Here is an 8736-nt window from a genome sequence, read left to right as displayed (position 1 = left end):
TGAACTAAAAGTTGAAGATGCTGCAAAAGACACAAGCCCAACAGTGAAACATGTCCATCTAGCCTGTTTACTCAGAAAAACAATGGGAAAGTAGAACAGTGGAAGGGAAAAACGTGTTCTGTCTGAACAGCCCCTTATAGGCAATACTGCAAAAGATGCTAAACGTGATCGCAGAGGTCAAACACATCCATCTAGCTCTTGTTTACATAGACCAACACTGAAAGAGCAGCACAGTCGAATAAAAAGTGGTGCTCAACCCTGAAAAGAATACCTGCAAATAGTGTTGAACCTTAGCTTAGCACACAGTCACATCTCACTGGGGGTCCTGAAAATATCATTAAGATAACAACCAAGAGGTGGACATTCATCTGTTGACCAGTTCTCGAAGTGTCCCAGCGACCAAATTTCCACATCTAATCTATTTTCCAATGGGGAATGAGAAGAATCCTTCCCCTCGCTTCAGGTGAGCGTGTGGGTATGTATAAGCAAAGGTATGCTTGCAATCGCAGGCTGAAAGGCCGAGGGATTACATTGTGAAATGGTGGGAGCCAGCGGAGGTTATCACGGGCCGGATCAGGTCATCTCTCTCTTGCAAAATAGACGGTCAGAGAGCACAGACTGACAATCCCAGAGAAAACAGAACTGTGTACTAGTCAATTTTGAATAACAGATAAATAGCTGCAGACTACACAGTCCACAGTGTTTGGCAGGAAAGATGTCCCTGAGGAGTGATGAGTTGCACGATAATACATTTCAATGGATGAAAATTACTGTGTAGATTTAACTCAATAGATTTAGCTGCCCTCTTCCTGATACACTGATCGCAGCCGTTAACAGAAAGTACAATTATTGTTATTCACCTTGCAGCATCTTCAGGACTACGTCAACGATGTGTTGATCTGTAGCATCACGACCCTGGAAAGCCAAATCATAAAAATGAGGAAAACACACTTAAAGAGAAAATTCAAAATATTTTCTGCAAGTGTTTTTCTATTGTGCTGAGCTCTGCATGCTATATTGCAACCTGTCTGGCTGGTGTAACACTTTGGCTTTGTTGTATTGGAGGCAAAAAAATGCTGAACAGAATTGTTTGTTGGGTAATGTAGGTTGGGAATTCTGTGCTGGAAATTGTTCTTGAGGTTTTGTTGATGCCGTTCAACACTCACAGACGGTCCTTGTATTCCTGGCATCCCTGGAACTCCTCTTTCTCCATGCAGGCCACGTGAACCAGGTAAGCCTGAAGGACCCTGGTCTCCTGGTTTACCGGGATCTCCAGTAGGGCCGTTGTGCCCTGGATCACCAGTCACACCTAGCTGTTGATAGAGGAAGCAGTAATTAAGGAAATATAGAAACTGGGATGTTCAGTATTGTTTTATAGGATGATGCTGAAGTTAAATCAATCATTACCCTAAAGGTGAAATATGTCATTTCTTTGCCACTAGTGCTACAAATTGAAATAGCAAAAATAATGAAAATATGAGTGATACTCCCATTTTTCCCGTTTTTGCAAAATGTTACAAAGCCAATATTAATTACAAAGCAGATAATAACAATTATTAATAAAAAAACTTTTTGCACAATTTACAGTCAAGAAAAAAATAATTAGTCTGGTAGCACAAACCTTTTTGCATGCCAAAGTTTTGGGCAGAAGAATAATAAGTCAAGCTCATATGGATGATTGTTCCCAAACAGGTTTCCTGAACATGCCCCAATAATCAAGTGTTATTTTAGCATTATTAAAATACTGTTAATATGCTTATTTTGTTAATATACTTAATAAAAAATATTTAATATTTAATTAATAAATAATAATTTTATTGTTAACTATATTTGTTAATATTTTGAATTACCTTTTTAATTTTTCAGCTTTTATTTTGTTTTTAGTTTACGTTTTAATAATTTCTATGTGCTTTTGTCATTTTTATTAGTTCAGTACTTCTATTTAGATTGCTTATATTTTATTTCAGTTTTAGTTTGAGTAATTTAGGATTTTGACTTATTTCAGTTAGTTGCCAAGGCAACATTTCATATTTTCATATGAAGTTTTTTAAGTCAGTATTTTTTCATGTAATTATATTTTATTTGATTTCAGCTTGATTTCATTTAAAGAAAATAATAAATGCCCATAAACGCCCCATTCACAGTCTTCCATCTGTAGGACAAAAAAAGTAGTCCTGCCCATAACTCACACCAATGACTGGGGCAAAAGTTGACACGTCAGAATGGCTTGTTTAAATGTGCTCATAAAACTGAGACAGCATAAAGTATTCTAAAATAAAATAAAAACGGACACAATTCACCTTTGCCATGTCCTTCAGCGTTGTAAAACAAACTACAAAAGCTGAATCTAACTAAATTATGTAATTCACCTATAACATTATCTGTGCTCTTCACACTGTCCTTACCTGTCCCTTAGGTCCGGGCTCCCCAGATTGTCCCTGTTAGACGGAGAGACGCAATTTCAAGATGAACAGAAGTCCTCTGGAACAAATCTATTAAATAAATGTACCAGACTACAGCCTTATTTACCTTCTCTCCTTTCTCTCCAGCCAATCCCTCTACACCAGGATCACCCTGTGAAAGAAGCAGGTGAGATCCATCAATGTCTCCTTCAGTCGTTACCTTTTATGATGTGGACTGTGATGTATGGTTTCTATTTCACTCCATAAATACGTGTACGCATTTATCTGAGGGTGTACTCACAATGTCTCCCTTTGATCCCACTTTGCCTTGGAATCCCTGTAAGGAGATGCAATTGTACATCAGACATCTCTCAAGTGTCAGCCCTAATGGGTGAGGCACAGGGAATTTATTGTTGGTAATATCTTACTTTACCGTAAACTCTCCGAGCACATTAAATCAACTGGCTTTTACTGCCAATATTCAATGTATTAAACAGCAAGGATATTATAGATTAAAGGACAACAATCATTAAAGTGTCCATAAGAGGATATTTCATACTGAATTGAGGGGCATTATTTGGAAACATGGACATGAATTATCTAAGTGCATATATGTCCTCTAGTGAAAAGAGTCAAATCATGAGGGAAGACTGCCCCCATGTGGTCAAACCTCATCACTCTGTCAGTTTAAACAGGAAGACAGTTAATTTACTCTTAATTACTGTTGATATGGTCACAAACCTTTTCACCTTTAGTTCCAGGTAAACCCTGAGCACCTGGGATGCCCATGGGTCCCCTCTCTCCCTTACTGCCCTGCAGGTACAATAGAGAAGACAAGTGAAGGATTGAAATAGTACACATATATACACATATATATGGATCCCACATTTTTCTAAGCAATGAATTCTCATCAGTTTTTCATTACATTTATTTATATACATACATATACTGTGTGTGTGTGTGTGTGTGTGTGTGTGTGTGTGTTGATAGGAACTTTTTTTTATAGAATATTGCATTTTTTTGTATAATGCATTATAAAGGTATTCATAATCCATGTTGCAGAGCATTATATCTTTTCATAAATAATTGTAATAATTGTAATCAAAATAAAAATGTATTCCTATTTGTGGATTCCTTACTACATCTGAAATTGTATGTTGTGTTTTATTGCATTATGCTTTCTAAAGGGTGTAATCATAAAAAGATAAGTATTATAATTGTATTTTAACTGTGCAATTATTCATAGGATCATACAAGTGCATTACAAGGCATTATTAATGCATAAAAAATACTGTAATAATAATGCATAATATATAAAAATATAATTCATAGATAAAGTCATTGTATATAAAGACTTCCAGTGTTACCAAATATATTATTATTATTACTATTATTATTATTATTATTATTATTATTATAGACACATTTTATAGACTCTATAGATGTTTTTGAAATGTATTTTCGTGTGTAACCAAATGTACAGTTTATTTTTCTATGATTATTTATTTTTGTTTGTTTATCTTTTTTTTTTTTATCTTCCCCAATATTTCCAGGGTTTCTGACCCTGGGAACCCTGATTATAGCAGAAAAAAATAATTATAAATAAATGTCTGAAAAATAAAGAAACTTACAAGCAAGCCAACAATGCCAGGAGGCCCAACTGGTCCTCTTTCACCCCTGTCACCCTATTGGACAAGAACTGAAAAGTTAAGAAAAGAGAGTTTCCTTCAATGTTAATGAAATGATTTGTCAATGAGGATGGCCACTGACCTTTGGTCCTGGGACTCCCTCCATGCCAGGTTCACCTGGAGGACCAGGCTCTCCCTGGGAGAACGAGAAACATAATGAGAAGCCAGAAAAAGCTTTTGGATTATGCATAAATCTGTCCTTGAATGATTTGACGTACTTGAGGTCCTGGAAGACCTTGCATTCCCATAAAGCCTCGGGGTCCTGTCTCACCCTAAATTTAAAAGGGAACACATACATTGCTGAAAGGGTGGAATGAAGCACTAATGGATAGTATAGTATCAACAGACATCCAAAAACTAGTATGGTTCCACAAAAACCACGTAGGCATTCATAAAATAACTGCATGATCTCACCATAACTCCAATTTCACCCTTGGCTCCAGGCATACCAGGTAACCCCTAAAAAAATACGAAGAATTGCATGAAGAATGAATGTAGTGACCCCTGCAGACCTCCGTGGAGAGCTTTATATCCGTCCTCTACTCTGTGCTGATATCAGAACAAGGCTGCAATAACTCATCCTGTTAGTGAGGGTGCCTGTATTATGGCTTGCACAGGTACGTTGTTATGTTTTGTATCATAACCAGCATAATCCATTACCCCAAGTCACCAGGAGAGTCATGTTTGATGATGATGATGAATAGTAAATAGCAGGAGCAATTTCAAGGTGGTTTAGGCTCCAAAATAGTCAGGGCAAGAATGTCACACTGGGACTTTAGGGAGAAAATACACTAAACTTTTACTTTTTTATCTTTAATCACCCTCATTTAACAAAGGGAACACAATGGACAGATGTGAGGAAGATGGGAAAGGATTCCTCGCACATCTAATGCAGATGCTTATATTATACTGAAAAGATAATGAAGTATGAAATTCTACTTACAGGGTCTCCCTGGAGACCAGAACCTCCAGGTCTTCCATTTTGTCCCGTAGCACCCTGACAAAAAAAAAAAAGTGGAGGATAGTGCAGCATTCATGAATTTCATATTTTTATAATGTTTTTGAATTTATTATCATCATCATCATTTTATTAGATAGATAGATAAAACAGTTTTTGGGGTCTTTTTTTCATTTATTTTAATTGTAAGTAGGCATATAATAACCAGGATCATGAACAGTTAAATAGTCATTACTGATAAAAAAAATAAAATAAACCCCTTCAGGATGAAATAAGGCTTGCTCACTCTGTCTGAGTGTGCATTATACTTTACATATGTCATGTGTCTTCTTGAATAATGATGGCTGCTTTTGGAATTGATTTAAGAGCTGAAAAAGAGCCATCCATACCTTTATTCCTGGGATGCCAGGAGTACCATCTTTTCCATCAATTCCTGGAAGACCCTGACAATGCACATTAATCAAAAGATTAAGAGCATAAGTTTAGGGGGGCGTGTTTTCAATTGCATTCAAATTAGCCAGCTTCTTTCTTACGTTCTCTCCCTTTTTTCCGACAACTCCCTGAGGCCCTCGTATACCACTCTCTCCCTACAAGAACAACAGCAAGAATTAATATATAAATTGATGAAAAGTTTGATAAATGAACATGTAGAAGGACAAATTAATGATGAAATGAATAGATGTGAATAATATTACTAATACTTACCATGTCGCCTTTGTCACCAGACTCTCCAGGTGGTCCTTGGGGTCCCTCTTCACCCTGCATTGCGCAGTAAGATTATAATTTGCATGTATTTTTTGTGAGTTATTAAAATGAAATCTATTCAAACAAGACTTGCAGACTCACAGGGCGTCCAGGGATGCCGATCGGTCCTGAAATTCCTTTATAACCACGTGGTCCCTGTCACAGAGGTTGTGAATCACTTTTAAGTTTTTATAGAAGTCATAAAGTCATAAAAATTCAGTCTGTGGAGATGTGCTGTCCTACAAATGCAATTGAAGCTGTGCAATGCTTGTTTACATTCCACTGGGTTTTGTTCAGAATATAATAAAACACATGTATGCAAATCAACCCGTTCGTACAATTCTGCGGGAAGCTAAAATAAGCTATATGCACTTATATTTAAAACAGCCTGGCAAAATGAATGTCTCATCTCACACACAAAGACTGTGTAATGAAATTAGCCACATATTTAATGGACTAAATCCACCCACCCTCAGTTGTAGATATGCTAAATGTGTATTATTTATAGTCATGTCCTCCTTTCCGGTTCCCCTCTGTTATTTTATTATTATTTATACACTGTGATAGAATTTATTAACATTTTGAATTAGCTTTTAATTGTTATATTTTCAGCCTTTATTTTATTTGAGTTAAGTTTTAATATTAAAATATTTTAATATTTTATCTTTAATTTATTTTAATATCAATTTAAGTTTTACTTCAGCTTAAACTTATTCTTCAGTTAATTGCCAATGCAACATTTATAAAGTTTTTTATAAATGTTTACATTAAGTTTCCTTTTTTATTTCACTTTTTTTAAGTTTATAGGTTTACTTTTAAGTTTCAGTTAACAGTAGTACAACTGATATGATCAACTGCCCTTTATTCCCTCATATATCTCCTCAGACCAGTCAAAATCATATTTTGTGTATCCATAAAGAGATAACAAGTAATATTTTGGGAACTGTGACTCACCGTCTCACCTTTGGGCCCCACCATTCCTGGATACCCTCTCAGACCATGTGGACCCTAAAGTTATTGTGGTAGAGCAGATATTTTATTTCACAGTTGATCTTAGGACCTTTATAAAAGGTACTGCTAAAATGACTTGTCATGATGTAACAGCAACAGAGGCTTAAATGATAAAATAGCCAAAACCAAACCAGAACAGAAATAAATACATTACTGGAGGGCCTGGTATTCCTTGTTCACCGTAGAGCAGATATTTTATTTCACAGTTGATCTTAGGACCTTTATAAAAGGTACTGCTAAAATGACTTGTCATGATGTAACAGCAACAGAGGCTTAAATGATAAAATAGCCAAAACCAAACCAGAACAGAAATAAATACATTACTGGAGGGCCTGGTATTCCTTGTTCACCGGAGATGCCGACTCCACCCTTTGTACCCTAAGGATGAGAATACAAGGATGAAAAAGATACTTACGTTCTGAAGAACAAATAATAACGGCCTTGAGTCTTACTTTTATTTTGGGATATTATGTGGTTTATCACTTTGATATTGTGGCTAAAATAATTTTTAATATATTTGACAATTTTGGTAATGCACTTCAGATGTGTGTATTCTGCATTTGGCAGTCAATCTTAAAGTCAACACCCAAAGTCTTACAACTTGAGCTTGGACAGTCGTGCTCTGCATTATGGGTAAATCCTCTCTGTCCCTGTAGTCCATTCTAATGTCCTTGTGGGGTTCATTAAGTCTGATTAATTCACAGCGCAGTAGCTTCTCAGTACCTGCCAGCCCCCTTTTTCCTTTCATCTGGGTCAGTGTGTTCAGTCTGTGACTCACACTCAGATTAGAGGCAGTTATATGCCTTGAGGGGCTTCATTAACACATAATCCTGCTCTGCTGAGAGATGTTGAGTTTTGGGTGAGATATTGGGGCACCTCAAAGCATGATCTGGATGCTTAATAATAAACATTTTTTATTTAACTTTACCAACCAATCAGTATGTTTGTTGTTCTCTGCATTTTGCACATTATAAGAGATTTATGAAGTTTAAAGTTGTAAGGGGACGTCTTTCGCGTCATTTTTTCATTCAGAAGAGTGCTCACATGCGCCCCTCTGTGGTTACAAAGTGTACACACCATAACTTGAATAGAGCAATCGTAATGTTTTAGCAGACTAACAAAATAACAAATTAATGTACAAATGTACATTTTTAATTTACATATTATTGTTATTGTTATTATTATTATTATTATTTTTAATGTTGTTGTGGTTGTGGTGGTAACACTTATACACTACTATAAGGTTCCATTAGTTCACATTAGTTAATGTACTGACTAATATTAACCAATAATGAGCATTACATTTGTTACAGTATTTATTAATACTTGTTAATGTTAGTTAATAAAATTATAACTTTTCATTGTTTGTTCATGTTAGCTCAGGTTAATCAAATAATATTAACCAATGCAACTTTTGTTTTTAATAATGTTAATGTTAAAATTACATTAAATAAAATGAATGCTTTAGAAGAATATTGATAGCAATATTACGAAATGGAACATTATTGTAAGTGTTATTGTTATTATTAGTAGTAGTATTGTGTGTGTGTGTGTGTGTGTGTGTGTGTGTGTGTGTGTATATATATACTGTATATATATATATATAATGTGTGTGCGTGTGTGTGTGTGTGTGTGTGTGTGCGTGTTTATGTGGTTTATGAGGACACAAATGTGTATAATAACATGGGTATGACATAGGTATTACAATGAGAAGGTGATTTATGAGGACATTTTCAGTGTCCCTGTAATTTAAAAGGCTTATAAATTATTCAGAATGAGGTTTTTTTTTTGAAAATCTAAAAATGCACAAAGTTTCCTGTGAGGGGTAGGTTTAGGGGTAGGGTTGGTGTAGGGCAATAGAAAATACGGTTTGTACAGTATAAAAACCATTACGCCTATGGAGAGTCCCCATAAACCATAAAAACAAACCTGC

At 35.5% G+C, this 8736-nt stretch overlaps 1 protein-coding gene across 1 annotated transcript in view; it reads right to left on the bottom strand.

The window, feature by feature from the left end:
* LOC107576365 (collagen alpha-2(IX) chain-like) overlaps window positions 1-7464 on the bottom strand; it is a gene marked incomplete at its 3' end in the record, with an annotated part of 10998 nt that extends 3534 nt beyond the window's left edge. Inside the window, exons 1-18 of the mRNA XM_016262558.1 lie at window positions 7402-7464; window positions 7128-7181; window positions 6747-6800; window positions 5895-5948; window positions 5754-5807; window positions 5582-5635; window positions 5438-5491; window positions 5034-5087; window positions 4505-4549; window positions 4309-4362; window positions 4173-4226; window positions 4034-4087; window positions 3144-3215; window positions 2704-2739; window positions 2530-2574; window positions 2406-2438; window positions 1167-1313; window positions 861-915 (exon numbers count right to left, since the gene is read on the bottom strand). Coding sequence (XP_016118044.1) covers window positions 861-915; window positions 1167-1313; window positions 2406-2438; window positions 2530-2574; window positions 2704-2739; window positions 3144-3215; window positions 4034-4087; window positions 4173-4226; window positions 4309-4362; window positions 4505-4549; window positions 5034-5087; window positions 5438-5491; window positions 5582-5635; window positions 5754-5807; window positions 5895-5948; window positions 6747-6800; window positions 7128-7181; window positions 7402-7464 — 1036 coding nt within the window. The remainder of the gene's footprint in view (window positions 1-860; window positions 916-1166; window positions 1314-2405; window positions 2439-2529; window positions 2575-2703; window positions 2740-3143; window positions 3216-4033; window positions 4088-4172; window positions 4227-4308; window positions 4363-4504; window positions 4550-5033; window positions 5088-5437; window positions 5492-5581; window positions 5636-5753; window positions 5808-5894; window positions 5949-6746; window positions 6801-7127; window positions 7182-7401) is intronic.
* Window positions 7465-8736: the final 1272 nt, after the last annotated feature.

This window comes from Sinocyclocheilus grahami, unplaced genomic scaffold, assembly GCF_001515645.1.
Source record: "Sinocyclocheilus grahami isolate Dianchi unplaced genomic scaffold, SAMN03320097.WGS_v1.1 scaffold3582.1, whole genome shotgun sequence".
Taxonomy (NCBI): domain Eukaryota; kingdom Metazoa; phylum Chordata; class Actinopteri; order Cypriniformes; family Cyprinidae; genus Sinocyclocheilus; species Sinocyclocheilus grahami.
Note: the sequence above shows the minus strand (reverse complement) of the source record. Positions and strands in the feature narration are given on the sequence as shown.